We start from the raw sequence: 25279 nt of genomic DNA on the forward strand, positions 1-25279 counted from the left end.
GTGTTGCTCACTCACTCGCACTTGCTTTTTCCCATAATTCATGTTTGTGCATTGAGGATTAAGTGCCTTTACTTTGGTTAGTACTTAGAGTTCCACAAGATCGTGCTTGTAGGTGGCTACTTTGCCATCGGAGGGTGCTGGAAGTCACAGTCTGTCACTTGATCTGTCACTTTGGGGCTGATATCGTATTTTGGACTGAAGTAGATTTGCTATTGCATTACCATCCACATGGTTCTCAGTGCTGAGTATTTAGTCTCTTGCCCTTCAGGGGGACATTCTAGGCAGGCTTTTTGTACAGTACAAGCTAAGCTGACCTGCAGGCCACAGCCTTGGAAGCCAGCAAAAAGTTCTGGATTCAGTGGAAGAATAGCCACAGGCCCCTGATATGAGTGAGAATGCTTGGGAACCACCATGGTTTTGACTTGGCCAACACAAGAAGCCTTCACAGTTGAAAGAAAGCAAGCTAAACTATTGAAATAAAAAAGGGTGATTTCTCACATTGTCTAACATGACACTGGGCATGCAGAAATGCAGCTCCTACCCATCCAGAACTCAGTCTGAGGAAACCTTTCTTCACCTTGCCCCACCCCAGTTAAGAACACAGAGATGATTTTCTTCGAAGTGTCTGGGCTGTCTTGTGTTCACCACCCAGTTCTCCTTATGTTTGCCCACAAGCTGGTGTTGAGAATGTGTATTTGGCTGTCTGTCACCCTGCCTCCATTAATGTATGGGTTCTAGATGTATGGGTTCTAGATGTATGGGTCTAGCATTCAGTGAGCCTCTGCAGTAACTCCTCAAGTGCCCTCCCAGCCTTTACTCTGGAGTTCCTAAATCCGCCTTTCATGAAGCAGCTCCCGTGATCACTACCCAAAAATCAAATTATGTCACCTGCCTGGGAAAACCCCTCACTATTCTCCAATGCATTTGAATACATTCTCATGGAGACAGTCGGTTCTTACTTGGGTCTCTTGGCAATTATTCTCTCTGTAACAGAATCTTACCTAGCAGTTACTTGATCTCATCTTCCTCCTTTGTTTTCTCAGCAGGACTCATAACCCTCTGAAATGGCCTAGGCTACACATGTGTCCTCCTGGGTGATATTTCACTCTCCCTGAGAGCAGGGACCTTATATGCCTTGTTGACAGCCAGTGCCAATAATCAGCCTCTTGCATTAGTGGCTGACTCTGCAGAATGGGTGAGTAATCAATGGATGTTGGTTTCCTTGAATGGAGTCACTATGCTCTGGCAGAAGGAAGGAAGAGCTGACACTGAACACAGGAAAGATGCTTTGGATAGTACTAGGGAGTGTGGGAGATGATCAGCAGATGACTCACATCACAAAAGGTCCCACAGGCCTTGCTGTGGTATGGACTCCTCTCCCTAGGCCTCAGCATTCATTACGAACTTCTCCCAACTCTTTTAAGAACAGCCATAATGATGTCTGATCAATGGCAGACAGCTTATAGGACAGTGGTCCCAGAAGACTCCATATGATGGAGCTAAAAATCCGTGGTTCAGTGATGAGTAATGTGTGTAAGGTACAAGGCCTCACTTGTGTGTGTTTCTGGTGATGCTGGTATAAACAGAATCACCACATTGCTAGTCAGATAAAAGTATAACACACCCAACTATATACTGCACATGATACTTGGTCATTTTAACAAATGACTGTGTTACTGGTTTATGTACGTATTATTACTCATTGTTTTAAAATGTGCTCCTCCTATTTACAAAAATTGTTTACTGAGGGGCTGGAGAGGTGGCTCCATGGTTAAAAGCACTGGCTGTTTTTCCAGAGGATGTAAGTTTGACTTCCAGCACCCACAGGGCAGCTCACAACTGTCTGCAGCTCCAGTTCCAGATGCCCTCTTCTGGTGTTCAACAAAGAGCACCAGGCACACATGTGGTGCACAGACATACATGCAGGAAAAACACTCAAACACATAAAAAATTAGAAAAAGATAAAAAACCCATGTACTGAAAAATAATACAGTGTTTCACCTGAAACAACTGTATGCATTTCATATTTGGGAAGATTCTCAATTGCAAGATAAGGCCATGTCAAGTGATTGGCATATGCCACCTCTGTGTCAGCATGTTATAAAAATAGTCGGCTTTCCCCATGAGAAATCACTCTGCACACTTAGAGATTAATAAAGGAAAAGCTCTTTACATCAAAACAAAACAAAACAAACAACTCCCAGCCGACTGTGGCTAATGCCCAAGGTAGAGCTAGCCCTGAATAGAAGTTATTACTAACTTAAGTACACCTGAGGCTCACATATTTTATGTCCACTGCCATCCTCCAGTCTCCATTAGGTCCCAGCCCCAGGTCCTACTTTGGACAATTTGAACAGACACAGGAGACTGCAAGTCTGGCCACTTGGGCAGGTGGGAAATTTACACAACAAAGCTGAGTCCTCTATTTCTTCTTCTTCTTCTTCTTCTTCTTCTTCTTCTTCTTCTTCTTCTTCTTCTTCTTCTTCTTCTTCTTCTTCTTCTTCTTCTTCTTCTTCTTCTTCTTTTTTCCCCTAGGCAGGGTTTCTCTGTGTAGCTTTGGAGCCTGTCCTGGATCTTGCTCTGTAGACCAGGCTGGCCTCCAACTCACAGAGAACCGCCTGGCTCTGCCTCCCGAGTGCTGGGATTAAAGGTGTGCACCAGCACTGCCTGGCTGCTGAATTATTTCTTAAGCACACCGGAGCTGTTCATTTTGGATAGTTGTCACGGAGGTCCATCTTGCCCACCAGGTAGAACTATACTTTTCCTGATAATGTCACAGGGATCTTAATGGCAGACCAGGACTTGATGGCCATTGTGACTCTGTAGGTGCCTCCTTGAGCTGCCTGTCAGTGGTGTGTTCTTTGGGGATGGATCAAATATCTGGTCAAGTCCTGGTGAACAACCATTTTTATCCTAGCATCCTAAATTTTGCTTGGCTCTAACAGGCCTGGTGGGAAGACTATTCATCTTTGGGGTGTTTAGGAGGCAGCGCTCCCTTAGCTACATTCTATGTTGTGTGATTTAATGTCTCCTAAGCAAATCTATTGGTCAATCTATCATAACATCAGTTCTGCTACCTTGAGTTCCTACTGTATCAGACACATTCTAAGATGTTCGCACAACAGCAAATCATCCAATACTTTTAAGTGACACATAACTGTGTTTCCCTCTGGTGATTTGTCCCTTTCTGTGTTATGAGGAGACTTGGGAGCTAAATCCTGTGCTTGAAGTTGTTCGTGGTTAGATATGATCATAATGACTTTACAAAGCTCCCTGCCCCCACCCGCACCCTAACCGCAGAGGGCTGCATGTCCCCAGGGAGTGTAGGATGTCAGAAAGCTGTGAGTGAGACAGTGCTCTGAGAAAAACCAGAGAAGACAGAGGGAAAAAGAGGTGCAATTGGAGGAGGAGGAGGCGGAGGAGGAAGAGGGAGAGGAGGAAGGAGAGAGAGAGAGGAGAGGAGAGGAAGAGACTGACGTTAATGTGGGGCTGCCCTAAGGCTCTGGACCATGGGGATCCTGCCGCCCTGCTGTGCCTGCCCCTGCTGTCCTGTTCTCTGAGCCCCACTGTGAGGTGGCACCTGCGGTTTCCAGCTGTGAAGGCAAACACTGGAGAATGGGCAATAGAAAGGGAGAGAAACCTGTGAGAGACCCACGGTTTCTCTCCTGGGGCCCATTTCTCTGTCTCTTGAGGGGGTGTCTCTAACAGGGCCAGGAAGTCCACCTGGTCTTGAGACAAACATGAGCCTAAGAAACTTGAGCAACCATTACATCATTCCTGCTACTGTCTTGGTAATTGGAATGTCAAAATTCATGACACGGTGCTTTCTAAAATATGAATTTTAAGCAACTCTGGGAGGTGGGGGTGAGCAGGACTCTGAGGTTGTGTAAGATTGCCTCACTGGACTGCTCAAAACAGAGGCCTCTTCACCACAAGGTCTTGGCAAACAGGACAAAATGACAGTAATTTACTCATCCAGTGAATCAAACTTAGGGTTGTAATCTGAGCCTGAGCCAGGTTCTGCTGCCCCTCCTCGATAAGCCAATCAAAAGGGTCACGTTGATATTGGAAAACAGCAAGAGGAGATTTGTTCAACGTGGCCATATTGCAAAGAAGGATAAAGGGCCCCAAGGAACACCCAAGTCCATGTTCTGGGCCCCGAAGTGAGATTCAAATTTAAACAACTGGAGGAGGATGTGCGCATCTCAGCACACGGTCTCGATGTGGTCCTGCCCTGGGCTTCAGTCTCATTCTGTAAGGCAGTATGACGGGTTGTGAGCTGTGTGAAATCTCTCCCCTACACACAGAGTCCCCCTGTGGCTGGGACAGTTTCCTTCTCCCAGTATGGGGTTCCTGGGAAATTTGGGGTGCATCGTTTTGGTAGTTTGATAGTCTGGATGAGAGACACAGCATCTGTTCCCTGTCATTGCCATCAGGCTCATCTCAACAGGAGCTTCATGTTGTACGTCTCTAACCGAGGGACATTGTGTCTTCTGACCACATAGGCGTGTTCTGACACCACGACAGGGTCTATCAAGCTAGACTATGCTGTGGTCACCGCCTCCTAACAGGCTCTGTGCCTGGGGCCTCTTGTTACCCCTAGTCTATTCCATAAACCTAGGGGTGACATGTCCAAAGCACAAACATGATGCTAGAGTTTCCTTTCCCGCATCGTTTGCTGCCTCTGCCCGGTGCTCTCCCAACTGAAGAATGAATGCCTTGGTCCCCTGCCTGTCCTGTTTGTCTCTGTAACTTTCACCTCTCTCCCCCATATGCCTGTGCTCCTCATTCCTACACAGTCTTGCACAAGCCACACCCAGGTCTCTTTTCTGAAGCATTTTTGTGTCTGTCCTGAGATGTCTGCTGCTCTTAGCCTCAGTGCCTGTTGGTTCTCACTCCTTCTAGCTAGGCGTGGTGGCTTACGTGTAAAAATACTTCCCAGTGCTCAGGAATCTAAGGCAGGAGGACCACAGCAAGTTTGAGGCTTGCCTGGGTTACACAGCAAGATACTGTTTTTTTTTTTCTTTGTTTTGTTTTTGTTTTTGTTTTAGATAGAAGGTAGGAAAAAGGAAAAGAAAAAATGAAAACAGTTCTCAGAAACCAGAAACGTTTGAGTGCACTTCACCAGCCAAGACTGACTATCTCAGGCTGCAATTCAGTATTTTAAGGGTAGTGGTAGATGTATCGGCAAATTCTGATATTGGAGAAAAGCCACCTCCCCTCTGGGGAGACATCTCTACAGATGGGTGCCATTCCAGCCTCAAGTCCCACCTAGTGTCGCACCCCTTGACTTTTCCCTTGTCATATCAGAAGACCCAAGGTCCTGTTTGGTCTTCCCTACAGACCTTCGGGCTCCTGGCCAAGCCTTGCTCAGTGCAGTGGCTCCTTGGGGTAGTCTGGAGTGCCTAGCACTCAGTAAGTGTCCAATTAATGTATCCTGAAAGAAGCAGTGGCCCAAAAAGTGAATGGATAAGGAAATTAATTTCGTTCCAAAATTCTAGAGACTTCCTGATCCACACAGGACCTAGATCAGATTCAGACACAGCTATTTATGACCTCCTTTGTTTCATAAAACTAAAACTTCAGGGAACTACTTCCACTTTGGAGCACAGAATTTGGAGTAGCCCAAATCTGTGTTACCAGCCATGGTCACTCAACATGACTCCAGAATAAACTGTCTCTTACTCCCTTTGAGATGAGGGCTGTGGGTTTGTGTTACTGAAAACAGTAACACTCATGATAACAGGTCTAAGATCTGAGAGGAGCTCTTTCCCTTTATCAAACAGACCAGTTGTTTTTTTTTTTTCCTAATGGGAAGGAGGGTACTCAGTCACCATGACTGCTATTTACAGAAAATCCTATGGGATTCTGCAAAACTGGGTTACTCTGAGTTACTGGCCTGGATTCTAGAATGGCCACTTACACTCAGAGTTTACAGAGACATGAGATGAGAAGAAGCACTCTCAACACTAGGAATGTCCATCCTCTCTGCCCTTCGTCAGAGGCCAAGTCTCTGAGTAGTTGGTGTGGCCTCAAAGCTGCCCCAATTAGTCACTTGCCACAATGGCTCTGCTTCCTCTGTGTGCGAACCTCTGCTTCCAGCCTCTTATGGCTCTAGGCTTTTCTGACCTTTCTTGTTTAGTCATAACCAAGGCTTTGTCTCTTAGATGAGAATGCAGAGGCTGAATGGAGTAGGGACAGTGACAGCAGTCCCTAGGGAGATGGAACAGGACTCACAAACTGGAGCCAATGTCCTTGCTGGCCTGAACTCTTGGCCACTGACTAGGGACTGGAAGAGCTTCCACCATCCTGTGGAGATCATCTTGTCCTTGTAACTTACGATTTCAATCATCAGGCTCCACAGGCTAAGTGAACCAAGTCCAAGCTGTGTATAGGAACCAGGGAATTTGAAATGAAGAGCCAGGGGAGCTCATCCCCTTCATTGGCAAGTGAGTGTTTTCACCCCACTGTCCTGCTGCAGCCATGGTAGACTTGGGGGTAACTGCCACTTCCATCCATGTGAGGGCCACAGCAACCTATCAGTACACACACAGGATTCTATGTCTATTGGGAGAGTTGCCTGCCCTCTCGTATCCAGTAAAGAGTTTGTACGTGCCTGCCTGTGTTCTGTATATCCTTACTCAGTACAGCTCCCCAGACATGGAACAGTTTAGGTCCATTTTGGGAAGACTTTCCAAAGGGGAAGGGGAGAGAGGAGGGGGATGGGAATCAGGAGAGAGAGAGAGAGAGAGAGAGAGAGAGAGAGAGAGAGAGAGAGAGAGAGAGAGAGAGAGAATATAGCAATAAGAGAAGTAGGACTGTACAATGCCAAGCAGGAAGACGTCTGGGGAAGGGACCACACATTTGTTTTCTGCAGTGACAAGGGCCATTGGACAAAGTGGACAGAGGGACTATGCTCTGAGAGGTAAGGCCTAACATCAAAGATAGAGACATGGTGAGGGAGGTAAGCCTCAGTGGTTCAGAACGGACACAGGTTGCTGGCTCTGCTGGCTTTTTTTTTTTTTTCTTTTTATGATTAAATGGAGGGCTTGAGCTTCAGACAAAGGCAGAGCTGTTTATCACTTGGACCCCTGGGAAGGACAGACATGAAGGAGGCAGAAACAACATGCAGATCACTGGAATGGATAAAGACTTTATTTTTTTTTTATCGTTTCCCAGCCCCATAACCAAGGTCATTGATAAGACATTCCCTTTTGCCTTGGTTGGGCAGGTGCAAGGTGGCTGGTCTCCTAATTACATTCCAAAGCCTGAACCGTGGCTGTGTTCATCCCCACGCTGGTGTCCCTCATGCAACTTCTCATGGGTGGCAAAGATCAACTTTGCTATCAGCATCGTAAACTCCTCAAAGGACAGCTGCTTGTCCTGGTTTGTGTCCAGGTCCTCCATGATGTCATTTATGACTCTTTCATCCTTTTTCTCCTCCTGTGGGTGAAATGGAGGAGACTGTTAGAGCTGAGGGTAACCAGGGAAGAGGACCCTGGAACACAGTGGGCGACTAGATGGCAAACGCATAGGAAAATTTGGCCCCAGGGTTTAGGTTTAGAAATAAAAATAATGTACTGAGTGTTCATGATGGAGCAGATGCTAAACATGTATGAACACTTTCTAATTTGTCCCCCAGACAGCCCTCTGCCTTGGACACTAAGACTCCGCTCTATAGAAGGTCAAGCAATTAGTAAGTCTAGAAACATCCCTCATTCATCTTTATAACTACCTTATAGATAGAAATGGGAAATGGCAGTCTAAAAGGTAGATCATTTTTACAGGTTGTGGAGGCTGGGAGGAGAAGAGAGGGGCTGTAAATCTGAATCTGATTTGGAGGATTGTGTAGCCCCCCCCCTTCTCAGCCTCTCAGTTGCCCCTCACTCCAGTCCTTTCCTTGGAGCTAACTAGTTGGTAAAGTTTATTTAGGCTTAGTGGGGGAGACACCCAGGAAACCATGGGATCTTTAAGGGCCAAACCACGCTCTGCTGACCCCAAAGGGTGTGATAAAGTGTGGGGGAAGACTCAGATAAAGGGGAACGATCAAGATTTGGCAGCTGATGCATGAGCTGGCTGCAAGTCCTCCACTCACTTGCTGGGACACCTTGAGTAAGCAACGCCCCCTCCCACAACCTGAGTAGCTCGTGTTTGAGGTCCCAGTTTCCATTGGCCCATCACTCTGCTTCTGTCAGAGGATGTCAAGATAGGGCTTAGAATCCATGGAGGGATCACAGGGAAGACACCTGCCAGCACAGCTTCATGTACACCCTCGGTCTACCTGGCACTAGTGCCTTGCTTGCCTGATAGGCCCACTTATGAGGAGATGTCTGTGTCCCCAACACCTCCCACGATGACAATTCTCCAGTTTTCCTTGGTCCCAAGGGGGCATGGGATCAGCCCACATGGGATGACTGTAATTTGGACAGGCTCCTCACTTCCCCTGGGGAGAAGTTATTAAAAAAAAAAAAAAGGCTTTCTCTGACTTTGACACACATACATCCTCCCTCCCTCCTGGTGGTCCCCTCCTGTGCTGTCCATGGTGGCCATCCCTCCTTTTTTTCACACTATGCTATTTTCTTTAGTCTCCTCATAATGCATATGATGCTCTCTCACCTAAAGACTGGATCGTGGCTCCATCACCTTGAATCTCTCTCTCCTAATAAAGCCTATTCTAAATGGTAATTGATCTCAGCTTCCTTCTCCAGGAACCAACTGAATCTGCCATGCCATCTCATTGTTTTAACACCCCGTGAGTCCTTTACCAAGGACTCAGCTAAAGTGTTACCCCCTCAAAGGGGAGGTCCTTTTATTATTATTTTTTAAACCATAGCAGTTACCCCATCCTGCTGTACCCAGCACAGACTACCCACAGAACTCTTCAGTTCCTCCTGACTCCCAGGCCATTGGATTTATCTGTGTCCTCAAGGTTGTGTGTCACCACCACTGGGATAATGGAGTCCAGAATCATCTCTACATCCCTCTACCCAGAATAGGGTATCACACATTGCAGATGTTCAACTGAACAATTTCCTGACTCATGTCTAACTTTGACTACCTCTAGTGACAGAATTCCACTGCCTCTGGGGGAGGGTGGGGTTGTCTCCCTGACTGTGTAGAGAGTGCACCCTCCTCCCTTACTAACCAAGCCTCACCTTCAGAAAGGTTGCCAGATCGGTTTCCACCAACTTTTTGAATTCCTGCTGGCTCAGGGTATCTGGGTTTCCTCCCTTCCTAGAGTGCTGGTGGAAGACGTCGATGACGGTGTTTATGTTGCGTTCCATCACAGATGGTGTTTTGGTGGCCATCTTCCTGCTCCTCTCTGAAAGAAGGGGAAACAAAGATTACAAATGGAAGGGTAGGATCAGCATCCAGCTTCCCTGGTCTGATCTCTGGCCACTGTCAGACGGAAAGGGAGGGGGGACACAAAATAAAAAGAACAGTATGGAATGTAAAAAGGCAAAATATTTTATAGTACAACACTCTTAGAAAAAGTGAAGGAAGATATAAAATGGATAGAAGGAGGGCTTCTAGAGGAGGGCTTGGAAGAAAGTTGGCCAAGGGAAGGAATGAAAGATCTAGCAGCCAGGCTCCTCTCTGGAGAAGATGAAGTTCACTTACCAAAGCTAAAGAGCTACGGCGTGTTTGGCAAGAGCAGAGCAAGCCCAGCATTTATAGGCAGCCCCTTGCTAGACACATGGTCATCCCTGGGAAAGGTTGCTTCACAGGTGAGCAGTGTGGTAACCCTGCCAGTGAGGGAGCTGGGTGGAGCAGGAAATGTTCACACAACTCTTTTTGCTTTTTTTTTTCAAAATTCCCAGCCCTGGAGCTTGTTTAGGAGGAAACTGGTTAGTTGGCCCACTTCCCTTCCGTTCAACCCCCCATCCCCATCTTAAGCAAGACAGCCTGCCTGCCACACCTCTGATACTCTTCATTACCCTGTCCCAACTTGTAATATACAAAGGGTGTTAGGTGATCCATAGTGGCCATCTCGCTCTGTCTTTGTTTGCTATGTGGACACTCTGTCCCCTGAGTTTATGGAGGACTGAGCCTTCTCCTGTGTTTTCCTGCTCCCTTTGGGAAGGGTGAGGGGTTGTCATGAAGTTCTTGAGTGCAATTAGTGTTAGGAGGATCCTCAGAGGTGGTAACTCTTTCCCACTGTACATGAATCTGTTGTCCAGAAGGGGACCTGAACAAGACCTTTTTTTAGCTGGCCTGTGACCTTGCAGGGACTGAACTCAGATACCCCAGCTCGTGTTTAAGGGCACTTACTACTACATTCCCCTCTTGCATCCGAGTGAGGATCTATGTTCAGTACAAGTGTGACTCCAGGGCTCTCTGTGTCACTCTTCCAAATCCTGCTCCAGCTGTCATTCATGTCCCCTAGGAACTTACATCCTAGAAGACAGCTGTTTTAAAAATGATTATTAACCTATATTAACTGTACAAAGCAATGGGTTCCCAGCTGTCATTCATCCCCTAGGAACTTACATCCTAGAAGACAGCTGTTTTAAAAATGATTATTAACCTATATTAATTACACAAAGCAATGGGTTTCATTTTAACATTTTCATAATGCATATAATGTACTTTGATAAAAAATTTTCCCTCTATTCCCTTTTCTTATCCCCCTTTCTCTATTCCTTTCACTCCTTCTACTTTTCTGATAGTCCTCTTTCACATTCTTTTCTGGGGGCAGGGGTTCATCAACTCATCCTTTAGATCATGAGTCAGAAAGCAAAGTTTCTTTAGTAGCCTACCAGGGGCTGCAGACTGGGCACAGCAAGGGTTCCACCCACAGCCCCTTGCTTTGCTTTCCTGTCCTGTTTATCTCACCCTTAATCTTCACATATGAGAGAGAACATGCAATGCTTGTCTTGTGAGTCTAGTTTGTTTAACCTCTAGTTCCAACTATTTTTCTTATAAATGGTACACTTAGTTCTTCTTTATGGTTGAGTAAAGTTTGCGCACGCATGCATGCGTGCATGCGTGCGTGCGTGCGTGCGTGTGTGTGTGTGTGTGTGTGTGTGTGTGTGTGTGTGTGTATGTGTATACCACATTCTCTTTATCCATTGATCTATTGATGGGCACCTAGGCTTCTTGTACATCTTGACTATAGTGAATAGTTCCACAATGAACATAGATGTGCGGGTATGTCTATTGTATGCTGACTTTGATTCCTTTGGCTATATATCAGGAATAGCAATGCTGGGCTATATGATATCTTCACAAAGAACCTCCATGCTGATTTTCATGGTGATTGGATTAAGTTACATTCCCAATAAGTTCCACTTTGTTCATATTCATTCCAATACTTTTTTTTTGCCTCTTTTCTTTCTTTCTTTCTTATTTACTTATTTATTTTTTTTTTGAGACAGGGTTTTACTCTGTAGCTTTGGCTGGCTTGGAGTTCCCTATGTAGACCAGGCTGGCCTTGAACTGCAAGCTAATTCTGCGGTTTCTGAAAGTGTGCTACAGTCTACACTGATAACAACTGCTTATTCTGGTGCAGAGGAGCAGCTTAAAGGAGAGGGAGGAGAAGAAAAGAAGGTGAAAGAGAAAACTGAAATTAAAGGAGAGGGAGGGGAGAAGAGGCCGCTGTCAGCAGCAGCAAGCGCGGACTCTAAGCTAAGAGATGTACAGCAACTAGATCTTCGAATTGGTTCTATCATGATTGCCAAGAAACACCCCGATGCAGATTCGTTGTATGTAGAGGCAGATGTGGGAGAAGCGGCCCCGAGAACAGTTTTCAGTGCACTGGTGAATCGTGGTCCTCGAGAACGGATGCAAAATCAAACCGTGATTTTTACTTTGTAATCGGAAGCCAGCAAACATGCAGGCAGTATTGTCTCAAACTGTGGTGATGTGTGCTAGTCCACCAGAGAAAGTGGAGATTCTGACCCCTCCCAATGGGTCTGCTCCTGGAGATGGAATTACTTTTCATGCTTTCCCTGGAGAGCCTGACAAGGAGCTGAACCCTAAGAAGAAGATCTGGGAGCAGATCCAGCCTGACCTACACACCAATGATGAGTGTGTGGTCACATACAAAGGGCTCCATTTGAGGTGAAAGGGATGGGAGTCTGCAGGGCCCAAACCCTTGAACTCACAGAGAATCACCTGCCTTTGCCTCCAGAGTGCTGGGATTAAAGGCATGTGCCACCATGCCAGGCTGTTGCTTGTTTTCTTGATGGCATTTTCTGTGATTGAAGTGAGATGGAATTAGGAGTTTTGATTTGCAGTTCTGAAATGGGTAGTGATGTGAATATCTGTCATACATTTATTGGCTGTTTGTACTTGCTCATCTGTAAAAATGTCTGGTCAGTGAATTTGGCCAGTTTCTGACTGGATTATCTGTTCTTTTGATAGTTAGTTGTTCCACTTTTTTGTATATCCCTTGTTAGATGAATAGCTGGCACATATTTCCTGTCATTATGAAGACTGCTATTTCACTGCTGTTTCCTTTGCTTTTCAGAAGCATATTAATTCGATGTAATCTCCCTGATATTTCCTCAGCGGTTGGCAGATAGTTTTGCTGGGTGTATTATTCTAGGCTGACTGTCATAATCTTTTAGGACTTGGAATGTCCCATGGCCAATAGTGGAATTAAACAAGACAAGTGCTCTGTTACTGAAAGACATTGGAGAAACCTTAATAACAATAAAAGGGAGTATATTTGTCACTTTCATTTAAAAAAAAAAGGTGTATTAAAAGCTTAAAAAAACTACAAGTCACACATAAAGCAAAACCCATCAGAGTGACAGCTGATTTTCCAATTTTGGATGCCAGAAGAGCCTGGGACATTCATCTGTAAAAATGTCTTATTGAGTTCCATTCTCAATTCCTGTGTTGTCTCTATCGTTCCCTTCTGCTCCACGTTTTTCTTTTCCTGGGCACCACTCAGGTGCGTGTTCTCCCTCAGTTCTTTCTCCTTAATTCCACCAAGCTGCTTCTTCATGCCTTCTTTAAATGCCTCGAATTCTTTGATAAAAATTATGATTGTTCTTTTAAATTCTGTGTCCTGGCATTCATCTAGGTAATTCTCATCTGGAAACATTTCAACAGGATTGGTAGGTTCTAGAGAGAAGATGTTAGCTTGATGCTTCACATTGTTGGTATTTTGCCATGAGATCTGGGCAAACTTCTTTTGTTAGTTCCAAGTCTGATATGGACAGAGAAGGTTGGAACAGAAGAGATGATGTTTGGGCAGGTTGGGCCAAGAGGTTGGAAATGGCTTGAGTGGAAGGCAGTCAGATGGATAGAGGGCTGGTGTACAGGATGTGCCTCCAAGCCTGTAATGCTGGGTTAGTTCTGGCTGCTGAAAGGGTTTGATATGGCATGTGAGGGGCTTGGGCATTGGGAAAATAGGTAAGACAGGTCCTGGCAGAAATCTAAGATCTGTTGTGGCAGACAGCGGAAGACAGACTAGACGGGAGCACTGGACATGGGGCCTGGGCTACATCTGGCGGGCTGAGGAGAAGGCATGGATGGGGAAGGTGAGGGAGACTCACTGGTCAGATCCTAGAGTAGGAAGTGGTTGGGTGGGCAGAATGGAAGTGGTGCAGAAGGGACAAGGTAGTGCTCCAGGGCCTTTATGGCTTCTGGTTTACTTGTTCTCTTGTAGAGGAAGTTATCATCGCCTCATCAAAGTTGCCCTTCAGTCCCAACCCCACCCAGGCTGTACCCTGCCTGCCTGTAGGTAACCACAGATAGCTCCTCAGAGCCATCTTACTGCACCACTGACCCAGAATGAACATTGGGGACAAGTGTGCTGGGAAATCCAGATCCAGAGAACTCGGCAATCTCTGGGCTCTGTCCACACCAAGTCTTTGCTGACTAGCCACCTGGTAGGCTACCTCCAGCCCTGCCTGCACGTTAGGCTGCTCCTGCATCCATGTGGAGGTCCCTTCAGCCACCCGGCTTCTGAACTCTCATCCTGAGGCCTTCCTAAGACTACACACTTCTCTCATGTCTACCTGGGCACCTCTGCTGGGCATCTCTGATTGCTGGGAAACTTGACTTTCCAAGCTGACAAAGTGCTATTCCCTTTCTTGTCCCTGACTGCTGTTTTTCAGCCCCACCCCCACCGCCCCAGCTGCATAAGCTATTGTCCTCATTTCATTTCCTACTAAAAATTCCAGCTCTCATCTCAAGACTAGGAGGTGTCATATCTCGGTACCTTCCTGCTGGCTGACTCCACCTCACAGGAATCTCCTTGAAGTCTACAGCCCTTTGTAGAAAATAATAGGCTTTCCCAAGTAACACACTGTTGGCATTGTAATTATTGGCCCTTTGGTCTGTCTCCCTTACTGTTCTATTAATCTGCTAACTCGTCACTAGATAAGGTTTGCATACGAGAGACTGATAAACGTTTGCTAAATACAACGAAGGCTGTGTTGGTTTGGATGGAAGGTTATGTTTACAAGGTTATTTTCTGTAATTAAGAAGTTGTGCAACCCAGGAGACAGCAAGGGAGAAGACAAGGAAGTGGAGAGGAGTCGTTGAGAAACCGCACTGCTGGGGAGGGGAGGGGGTAGTTCCCTGCTGTGTGGGTAGAAGGGCATCATCAGGACTATCAAAGTGCATATGCTGCCACCTCATGGCCCGCCTGGGTTATGACAGCCTTGGTATTCTTTTGGACTCACTTCATTTTTCTTGTACAAATCCCCTTTTGTGGTAGCCACACCTGGAGCCTGTGCCATCTGAATGGAGACTCTGTTGTGGGTTTTCACAAGATGCTCAATGAGTTGCTGATAAGGAGACTTGGTGAACATGGTCTCTTTCCAGAGGTGGGGGGTCGAGTAGCTGTAGGTCTTGGAGACAGCATCGAAGGTGATCTTGGCAAAGTTGCCCAGGATGGTAGTGCAGTCCCTGGCTGATGTGGAGCAGTCATCAATACTGGCCATCAGCAGCGACTTCTTGGGCACAGGAGCAGAGATGATGCCAGTGCCTCTGGGGGCAGGGATGAGATGCACTAGCACAAGTCACAGCCACCTGTCACCTTGCATGGAAAAGTGTAGGGCTTGCCAATCTTGTTCCTTCAGTAGTAGCCTCTCCACACAGGGATGATGGGAACCTTGACCAAGATGATGGCCTCTTGGATGGCAAAGACTACTTCCATGGAGTACTTAACACCAAGACAAACGTGACCATTATATTCCCCAACAGTGACAAAAGCCTTGAACCTGCTCCACTGGCTAGCCAGAGTCTGCTTCCACACTGACACTATCCTCAGAACCTCATCCTTTAGAGACATGCCCAGAAAAAAGTCAATAATGTTGGATTCCTTAATGAGCAGGAAGAACAGGTAGATCTCAACCAGGGACTTGATCTTCGTGTCCTTGACCAGGTGGCTCAGTTTGTTGATGGAGATTCACTCCATGTCTTTGGCTTTACCTCCAAGAACGCCAAGTCCTAAAGCATGACTATGACCCCCAAGACCTCCTCCAAATCCTCCACAGAAGCCATGGGGGAATTGTTTTGGCCATTTGGTGTTTTCCCAAAGAAGCAAGTTCTGTTTTTTTTTTTTTTAATGAACATTTTTTTATTCATTTTACATTCTAACCACAGATCCCCCTCTCATCCCTCCTCCTGCTCCTCCTAGCCTCCTCCCCTCCTCCAAAAGGGTAAGGCCTCCCATGGGGAGTCAGCAAAGCCTGGTACATTCAGCTGAGGCAGAACCAAGGCCCTTCCCGCTGCATCAAGGGTGAGCAAGGCATCCCACCATAGGGAATGGGATCCAAAAAGCCAAGCTTAGGCACCAGGGATAGATCCTGATCTCACTGCCAGGGGCCCCTCAAACAGACCAAGCTACACAACGGTCTCCCTTTTGCAGAGGGCCTAATCCGGTCCCATGAAGGTTCCACAGCAGTTGGTCTGAAGTTCATGAGTTACTATGAGCTTGGTTCAGTTGTCTCTGTAGATTTCCCCATCATGATCTTGAACCCCCGCCCCCTGCTAGCTCATGTAACCACTCTTCCCTGTCTTCGACTGGACTCCCAGAGCTCGGCCTGGTGCTTGTCTGTGGATCTCTGCATCTGCTTCCATCAGTTACTGAATGAAGGCTCTGTGATGACAGTTAGGGCATTCACCAATCTGATTACAGGAGTAGGTCAGTTCAGGCACCCTCTCCACTGTTGCTAGTAGTCTAATCTGGGGTCATCCTTGTAGATTCCTGTGAATTTCCCTAGCACCAGGTTTCTCCCTTACCCCATAATGTCTCCCTCTATCAAGATATCTCTTTCATTGCTCTCCCACTCTGTCCCTTCCCCAGCTTGACCATCCCATTTCCTCATGTTCTCATGCCACATCCCTTCCCCTCTATTGCCCCTGCCCCCCAGCCCCAGTTTATTCATGGAGATCTGTGGTGGTATTGTGTTCCCCCAAATATTGTGCACCCTAATAAACTTATCTGGGGTCAGAGAACAGAACAGTCACTAGATGCAGAGGCCAGAAAATGGTGGCACAAGCCAGGCGGTGGTGGTGCACGCCTTTAATCCCTACACTCGGGAGGCAGAGCCAGGTGGATCTCTGTGAGTTTGAGGCCAGCCTGGGCTACCAAGTGAGTTCCAGGAAAGGCACAAAGCTACACAGAGAAACCCTGTCTCGAAAAAACAAAACAAAACAAAACAAAACAAAACAAAACAAAACAAAACAAAGAAAATGGTGGCACTCACACATTTAATCCCAGCCTTCTGGAGGCATGGAGCTCTGTGAGTTCAAGGCCACACTGAAAATAGTCAGGCATGGTGACTCACGCCTTTAATCCCAGAAAGTGAGTCTTTAATCCAGGCAGTGATGGCAGAAAGCAGAAAGGTATATAAGGCATGAAGACCATAAATTAGAAGCTTTTGGCCTGGTTAAGCTTTTAGGCTTTTGAGCAGCAGTTCAGCTGAGACCCATTTGGATGAGGACTCAGAGACTTCAGTCTGAGGAAACAGGATCACCTGAGAAATTGTCGAGGTGAGGTGGCTGTGATTTGTTCTGCTTCTCTGATCTTCCAGCATTCACCCCAATACCTGGCTCCGGTTTGATTTTATTAATAAGAACTTTGAAGATTCGTGATACAGAGATCTCATCTGTTTCCCCCTCCCAAGGTGATCCATGCTTCCCTCTTACGGTCCTCCTTGTTTTCTAGCTTCTCTGGAGCTGTAGGTTGTAGTCTGGTTATCCTTTGCTTTTTATCTAGTATCCACTTATAAGTGGGTACATACCATGTTTATCTTTCTGAGTCTGGGTTACCTCACTCAGGGTGATATTTTCTAGTTCCATCCATTTGACTCCAAATTTCATGATGTTATTGTCTTTTTAAAGCTGAGTAATACTTCATTCATGTGTATATGTACCACAATTTCTTTATCAATTTTTTGATTGAGGGGCATCTAGATTGTTTCCAGGTTCTGGCTATTATGAATAATGCTGCTATGAACATAGTTGAGCAAGTGTCCTTGTGGTATGATTGAACATGCCTTGGGTTTATGCCCAAGAGTGGTATCATTGGGTCTTGAGGTAGATTGATTCTCAATTTTCTGAGAAGTTGACCTACTGATTTCCAAAGTGTACAAGTTTGCACTCCCACCAACAGTGTAGGAGTGTTCCCCTTGCTCCACATCCTCTCCAACAGAATCTGTCATCAGTGTTTTTGATCTTAGCCATTCTGACAGGTGTAAGACGGTATCTCAGAGTCATTTTGATTTGCATTTCCCTGATGACTAAGGATGTTGAGCAAATCCTTGGATGTCTTTCGGCCATTTGAGATTCTTCTGTTGAGAATTCTCTGTTTAGATCTATAGCCCATTCTTTAAAAATTTTTTTGTAGCACCCTTTTTAATTGGATTGTTTGTTATTTTGATGTCTAGTTTCTTGAGTTCTTTATATACTTTGGAGATCAGCCCTCTGTCATATGTGGGGTTGGTGAAGATCTTTTCCCATTGTGTAGGCTATCATTTTGTCTCATTTACTTTGTCCTTGCCTTACAGAAGCTTCTCAGTTTCAGGAGGTCCCATTTATTAATTGTTGTTCTCAGTGTCTATGATACTGGTGTTATATTCAGGAAGTGGTCTCTTGTGCCAGTGTGTTCAAGGCTACTTCCTACTTACTCTTCTATCAGGTTCAGTGTAGTTGGATTTATGTTGAGGTCTTTGATCCACTTGGACTTGAGTTTTGTACATGGTGATAGATATGGATCTATTTGCAGTCTTCTACATGTTGACATTCAGTTATGCCAGCACAATTTGTTGAAAATGCTTTCTTTTTTCCATTGTACAGTTTTGGCTTCTTTGTAAAAAAAAAAAATCAGGTATTCATAAGTGTGCAGATTAATGTCAGGGTCTTCAATTTGATTTCATTGGTCAACATGTTGGTTTTTGTGCTAAAACCAAGCTGTTTTTATTACTATAACTCTATAGTAGAGCTTAAAGTCAGGGATGGTGATGCCTCCCGAAGTTGTTTTATGGTAAAGGGTTATTTTAGCTATCTTGTGTTTTTTGTTTTTCCATATGAAGTTGAGTATTGTTCTTTTGAGGTCTATGAAGAATTGTGTTGGGATTTTGATAGGGATTGCATTAAATCTGTAGATTGCTTTTGGTAAGATTGTCATTTTTATTATGTTGGTTCTATCTATCCATGAGCATTGGAGATCTTTTCATTTTCTGACATCATCTTTGATTTCTTTCTTCAAGGACTTAAAGTTCTTGTCATACAGGTCCTTCTCTTGTTTGGTTAGAGTTACTCCAAGGTATTTTATATTATTTGTGCCTATTATAAAGGGTGATGTTTCTCTGATTTCTTTCTCAATCTGTTTATCATTTGTATACAGGAGGGCTACTTATTTTTTTGAGTTAATCTTTATCCTGCCACTTTACTGAAGGTGTTAATCAGTTGTAGGAGTTTCCTGGTAGAATTTTTTTGGGTCACTTATGTATACTATCATATCATCTGCAAATAGCAAAAGTTTGACTTCTTCCTTTCCAATTTGTATCCCCTTGATCTCCTTTTGTTGTCTTATTGCTCTAGGTAGAACTTTGAGTACTATATTGAATAGCTATGGGGAGAATGGGCAACTCTATCTTGTTCCTGATTTTAGTGGAATCGCTTTGAGTTTCTCTCCATTTAATTTGATGTTGGCTGTTGGCTTGCTATAAATTACCTTTATTATGTTTAGGCATGTTCCTTTATTCCTGATGTCTATAAGATCTTTTTATCATGAAGGAGTGTTGGATTTTGTCAAAGGTTTTTTCAGCATCTAATGAGATGATCATATGCTTTTTTTCTTTCAGTTTGTTTATATGATGGATTACATTGACAGATTTTTCATATGTTGTTGAACCATTCGTGAATCTCTTGGATGAAGCCTACTTGATCATGGTGTATAATTTTTTGATGTGTTCTTGGATTTAGTTTGCCAGTATTTTATTGAGTATTTTTGCATCAACGTTCATGAGGGAGATTGGTCTGTAATTCTCTTTCTTCATTGCATCTTTGTGTGGTTTGGGTATCAGGGTAACTGTAGCTTCATAGAAAGAGTTTGGCAATGTTCCTTCTGTTTCTATTGTGTGGAACAATTTGAGGAGTATTGGAATTAGCTTTTTGTTTGAAATTCAGGTAGAATTCTGCACTGAAACAATCTGGCCCTGGGTTTTTGTTTTTGTTTTTGGAGACTTTTAATGACTGCTTTTATTTCTATAGGCGTTATAGGTCTATTTAAATTGTTTATCTGGTCTTGACTTAATTTGGGTATGTGGTACCTATCCAGAAAATTGTTCATTTCTTTTTGATTTTCCAGTTTTGTTGAGTACAGGTTTTTGAAGTATGACCTGATGATTCTGGGGATTTCCTCATTGTTTGCTGTTATGTCTCTGTTTTAGTTTCTGATTTTCTTAATTTGGATATTCTCTCTCTGCCTTTTGGTTAGTTTGGATAAGGGTTTGTCTATCTTGTTGATTTTCTCAAAGAACCAACTCTTTGTTTCATTGTTCTCTTTGTTTCTATTTTATTGATTTCAGCCCTCAGTTTGATTATTTCCTGGTGTCTACTTCTCCTGGCTGAGTCTGCTTCTTTTGGTCTAGAGCTTTCAGGTGTGCTGTTAAGTCACTAGTGTGAGATTTCTCCAACTTCTTTATGTAGGCATTTAGTGCTATGAACTTTCCTTTTAGTACTGTTTTCACAGTGTCCCATAAGTTTGAGTATGTTGTACATTCATTTTCATTGAATTCTAGAAAGTCTTTAATTTCTTTCTTTCTTTCTTTCTTTCTTTCTTTCTTTCTTTCTTTCTTTCTTTCTTTCTTTCTTTCTTTCTTTCTTTCTTTCTTTCTCTCTCTCTCTCTCTCTCTCTCTCTCTCTCTCTCTCTCTCTCTCCCCCTCCCTCCCTCCCTCCCTCCCTCCCTCCCTCCCTCCCTCCCTTCCTTCCTTCCTTCCTTCCTTCCTTCCTTCCTTCCTTCCTTCCTTCCTTCCTTTCTTTTATTACCCAGTGGTCATTCAGTTGAGCATTATTCAGTTTCTATGAGTTTGTAGGCTTTCTGTAATTTGTGTTGTTGTTGAATTCTAACTTTAAGCCATGGTGGTCTGATATAATACAGGAGGTTATTCCAGTCTTTTTGAATCTTTTGAGATTTGCTTTGTGACTGAGTGAGTATGTGATCAATTTTAGAGAAGGTTCTGTAGGGTGCTGAGAAGAAGGTATATTCTTTTGTGTTTGGGTGGAATGTTCTGTAGATGTCTATTAAGTCCATTTGAGTCATAACATCTGTTAGTTCCCTTATTTCTCTGTTAACTTTCTGTTTGGCAGACCTGTCCAGTGGTGAGAGTGGGGTGTTGAAGACTCCCACTGTTAGTGTGTGTGGTTTGATGTATGATTTAAGCTTTAGTAATATTTCTTTTACATATGCAGGTGCCCTTGTATTTGGGGCATAAATGTTCAGAACTGAGACTTCATCTTGATGGATTTTTCCTGTGATGAATATGTAATGCCCTTCTTGATCTCTTTTGATTAGTTTTAGTTTGAAGTCTATTTTGTTAGATATTAGGGTAGCAACACCAACTTGCTTCTTAAGTCCAAAGAGTTCTGTTTTTTTTTTTTTAAATTAAGGTAGGAGAGGTTGTTTGAGGATAATTCTTTTTACAGTTTAATATTCTATTTAATATGCATACATTCATGCATGTTTCCATCAAATCCACCCCTCATTCCAGTTACTTTTCTGTGTTCCTGACTCCCACCTTCCTCTCCCAACTTCATTGTTATTTTAGTTTTTTAAAATACCCATTGTGGACTCAGATTAATCATTTTTAAAAAAATCCTTCTCTCATACATTACATCTGGACCTCAGTTTCCCCTCCCTCCACTCCTCCCAATCCCCACCCCCATCTACTCCTCTTCTGTTTCCTTTCAGAAAAGAGCAGGCCTCCCAAGGATATCAACTAAACACAGCATAAGAAGTTACAATAAGACTAGGCACAAACCCTCAGATCAAGGCTGGATGAGGCAACCAGTAGTAGGTAGGGATAAGTATCCTAAGGGCAGGCAAAAGAGTCAGAGACACACCCACTCGCACTGTTGGGAGTCCCACAAAAACACCAAACTAAACAACAATAACATATATGCAGAGGACCTAGCTCCGACCCATGTGATTGTTGCTTCAGTCTCTGTGAGCCCCTTATGAGTCCTACCTTAGCTGATTCTGTGGGCTGTGTTCTCCTGGTGTCCTCGACCCCTCTGCCTCCTACATACCCCCTTTTCTTCAGGGTTCCCTGAGCTCTGCCTAATGTTTGGCTGTGGGTTTCTGCATCTGCTCCCATTAGTTGCTGGATGAAGCCTCTCTGATGATGATTGGTCTAGGCACCGATCTAAGAATGTAATAAAATATCACTAGGAATCATTTCATTGACTTTTTTTTTTTTTTTCCTGTCAGTTCTGGTTGGTTCTATCCTAGGTCTCTGGGCTATCCAGGCTGTGGTTCCTGGCCATTCAGGCACTATCAGGACTGCTCAGGTCAGGCCATGCTAGACAGAAGAACAGGCAGACCTCCTGACAGAGGAACTCTCCCACTCCCTTGGTTCAGTTTCCAAAGACCCAAACCACCAACACCCCTTCCCTGCCCACCCCTACGCCTGGGGCTGTATTCCCCCTGCCCCCAATCACTGGACATTCTCTGCTCAAGTGCAGGCCACACCAGCCAGAAAAACAGGTAGGCCACCCCCCTGCAAAACTTCCCCACTCCCTTGGTTCCCATAGACACAATCCTCCACCATTCTTCCACCTCCCACCCCCATTGCCATGTCCCCGCCCTCAACTCAGGTGGACATCCCCTGCTGCAGTGCAGGCCACACCAGCCAGAAGAACAAGTATGGGAACTCAGGCGTTTTTTTTTTTTTTGTTGTTGTTGTTGTGTGTGTGTGTGTGTGTGTGTGTGTGTGTGTGTGTGTGTGTACTTTTGGGAATCAGTTTTCCCCTTCTGACTTGTTGTGATAGTATGGTATCTTTTGTTTTTTTCTGTGACTGTGCTGCATACCCCCGGCTCGGTGGGCAGTGAGATATCGCTGTCTTCTATCTCACCGCTGGAGTGCTGCTAGTCCAGATGTGTGCCACCATATCCAGCTTCTCGCCTGGGTTCTCAAGCACCAGGCTGGCACAGCTAGTATTGTTACATGCTGAGCCGTTTCACGGGCCCCTGCCCTCAGATTTTAAAACATTTTGCTCTTAGGATTCTTCTGTGCTTGTGAGAGTTATTGAGTATCCCAAATGGCTTTTATGGGTTATTTTTCTAAATACTTACTGTATTAGAATTTGAAAAATTGTTTACCACCTTATATTTAAAGTAGCACTAAGAGTTCATGAATATTAACCTATTAAAATAATTACTTATTTTACAAAGCTATCACAAAACATGTCTTTAAAACACTGTTCACAAACCTCTTTACATCTCAGAGAAAGAAAGTGCAGTTTCCTTTCTATTTCTACATTCAATATATTGCTATATTCTGTTTGGGTTGAAGATGGGGAGAAAAATCCATCTTCTCAGATAAGGAGTTGGAAGGTAGAGGAACACACTGGTAACTTTAAATATAGTTATAGATATTATTCTTTATAAATATTATACTGCATCATAACTACCAAGTAGTGAGTTCTTAGAATCTGAAACCATATGAATAAATTTTTTGCACAGTTTCATTAGAATCAATTTCTCCATCCTCAAACTTGAATGAGTCTTTTTTTAGTTGTGATTTTGTAACATACTAGTCATTTGGAAAATATTGGCTTATTGACTCATGCATGTCATCTAAATGCTGACCTGTTTCATTATCCAATATGACATGTTTATATGTGTGCTTTCCTATGTGTACATATAAAACATTTGTAACACCACCACTGATCTCATCAATAAATGTACCTTTTGGAAAAATGTTAGATCATGGCTACAAACAGAAACTCTTCCAAACACTAGGTTTTGCTTGAAAGATTCAATTTTATTATCCCGACAAATTCTGTGTTGTTTTCCTTGAAATGAAAAGTGCACACTGTTCATTTTCAAGAAACGTATGTCATGAAGTCACATAGGATCTATATATTTTTTGCCAGTTTTCTGTTCTTTCAAAAAAGAAAACAGTTCTATTAAAAAAAAATGTGGCTGGTTCAGTTCATAGATTGACCATACAAGGGCTTTTTCTTTCAAGAACCAGGATTGAAAGTTAATAACACAAGTAATTGTCTCTGTTCCATCAAGAACATTCTTAGGGTAACGTTTTTGAAGGAAATCTTGCACAGACCCATGACCAGCAGGTGCCCCTCCTTTCTCCCTGCCTCATCAGAGCTGGATCTACTTCATACTGTCCTGTATCTTCTGGGCCAATATTAACTGGGGAAGATGAGGAAACTAGGAATTACTGGTTTGCAGGGGAATTCCTGTTGAGTGGGGGGGGGGTCCAGGTTTGACTTCATGAACCCCCAAATGGATTTGGAGGTCCCCCAGGTTTCCCTGAGGTGATCTGTGAGAACCATTGCCTTGGGCCATGTTACCTGAATCATGCTTGGTGTCTGCCTGCTCAGTTTCCTTTCCTGGACTTTCTTTTCACGCCCTTTAAAAGCTTGCCCTGCTGTCTTGGGCTGGACAGGAGACAGACTCGGGAACTGTCTTCATGCGATTATAATTACAATATATGATGACCTCTGTGAAGGACAGGTGGTGTCTTGGAGGCCCCACCAGGGCTGAGCAGATCTCTGGGAAGAAGCCAGGCTGAAGTGGAGTTTCTTCTTAGGTGATAGGAGAGGTAGGAGAACATTGGAAGTGTCCTGTGCTGGTGGGAGAGGGCAGATTCATGGGAGCCTTGGAGATATGGCAGAGATTAGAATTAGGGGAGTAGATGAAGGGTCTGTCATCCAGGAGATAGGAAGCCCTATCAAGATTTTAGTCCTAAATTTGTAAACCCACAGAGTCAATCCTGACTACCTTGTTCCTTCATCTTGATGTCCTCATAGAGGAGATTATTATTATTCTTTTTTTGAGGGCATCTTCAGCCTGTTAGGCCTTAGGTATTTGTGGCTATCTGGATGGGCCAGAACATTTCCTGACTTTTAGGCAGCCATTGCTTAGTCTCTTCTTGGGCTTCTATCTCCTGGTTTTCTGCCAAGGGAAACCTCTTCACTGCATCTCTCATGCTCCTTGGATGCATGCTCCCAGGCCTTAATTTTTAAGAGTCATATGGCTGATTATGCTGTGCATTCTGAGTCACTGTAAAACAGAGTGTTTCCAGGGTCACAATCCCACCATATTGGAATTCTTGAGCTCCATTGCCTTAGTCTCGGGCTCTGACCCATTTCACCCTGGCACTTGCTGAGCTCAGTACCTGGCTCACTGCATGGCTCAATCCTGAGCTTGGGTGCATGCCTACGGGAGGGCAGTGAGTGAACCTGGTACATATTCAAGGGTCTCTTTTGTTACCAGGGAAATCAGGGGCCCCTCTTGTGACTTTTAGTCTTACTAAAATGTAGCTAGAGTTTTCCTGCCTTGCGCACAGTCACTCAGACCCAACCAAGTAAACACAGAGAATTATTTTGCTTATATGGCCGTGGCAGGCTTCTTGCTAACTGTTCTTACAGCTTAAATTAATCCATTTCCATAAATCTATACCTTGCCGCGTAGCTTGTAGCTTACCGGCGTCTTCACATGCTGCTTGTCATGGTGGAGGCTGACAGTGACTCCTTCCACCTTCCTGTTCTTTTCTCCTCTCTGTTAGTCCCGCCTACACTTCCTGCCTAGTCACTGGCCAATCAGTGTTTTATTTATTGACC

At 44.4% G+C, this 25279-nt stretch overlaps 1 protein-coding gene and 1 pseudogene across 1 annotated transcript; one reads left to right on the forward strand and one right to left on the reverse strand.

Moving 5' to 3' along the window:
- Positions 1–7121: 7121 nt before the first annotated feature.
- Positions 7122–9740, reverse strand: LOC102916390 (protein S100-A9-like). Its single transcript, XM_006976227.3, has 3 exons — positions 9622–9740; positions 9156–9322; positions 7122–7443 (listed from the first exon to the last, which is right to left on the reverse strand). The coding sequence occupies exons 2-3, from the start codon at positions 9306–9308 to the stop codon at positions 7255–7257; spliced, it is 342 nt and encodes a 113-aa protein (XP_006976289.1). The 5' UTR covers positions 9309–9322; positions 9622–9740; the 3' UTR covers positions 7122–7254.
- Positions 9698–14100, forward strand: LOC102928299 (aminoacyl tRNA synthase complex-interacting multifunctional protein 1-like; annotated as a pseudogene).
- The last annotated feature ends 11179 nt before the right edge of the window (positions 14101–25279 follow it).

Source organism: Peromyscus maniculatus, chromosome 6 (assembly GCF_049852395.1).
Source record: "Peromyscus maniculatus bairdii isolate BWxNUB_F1_BW_parent chromosome 6, HU_Pman_BW_mat_3.1, whole genome shotgun sequence".
Lineage (NCBI taxonomy): Eukaryota > Metazoa > Chordata > Mammalia > Rodentia > Cricetidae > Peromyscus > Peromyscus maniculatus.

What these genes read in the sequence shown, in the direction of transcription:
- LOC102916390 (XM_006976227.3), bottom strand. Translation starts at nt 9,308, where the DNA reads ATGGCCACCAAAACACCATCTGTGATGGAACGCAACATAAACACCGTC. An exon ending in ATCTGGCAACCTTTCTGAAG is followed by an intron (nt 7,444 to 9,155) that starts GTGAGGCTTGGT and finishes TTTCACCCACAG; the next exon opens with GAGGAGAAAAAGGATGAAAG.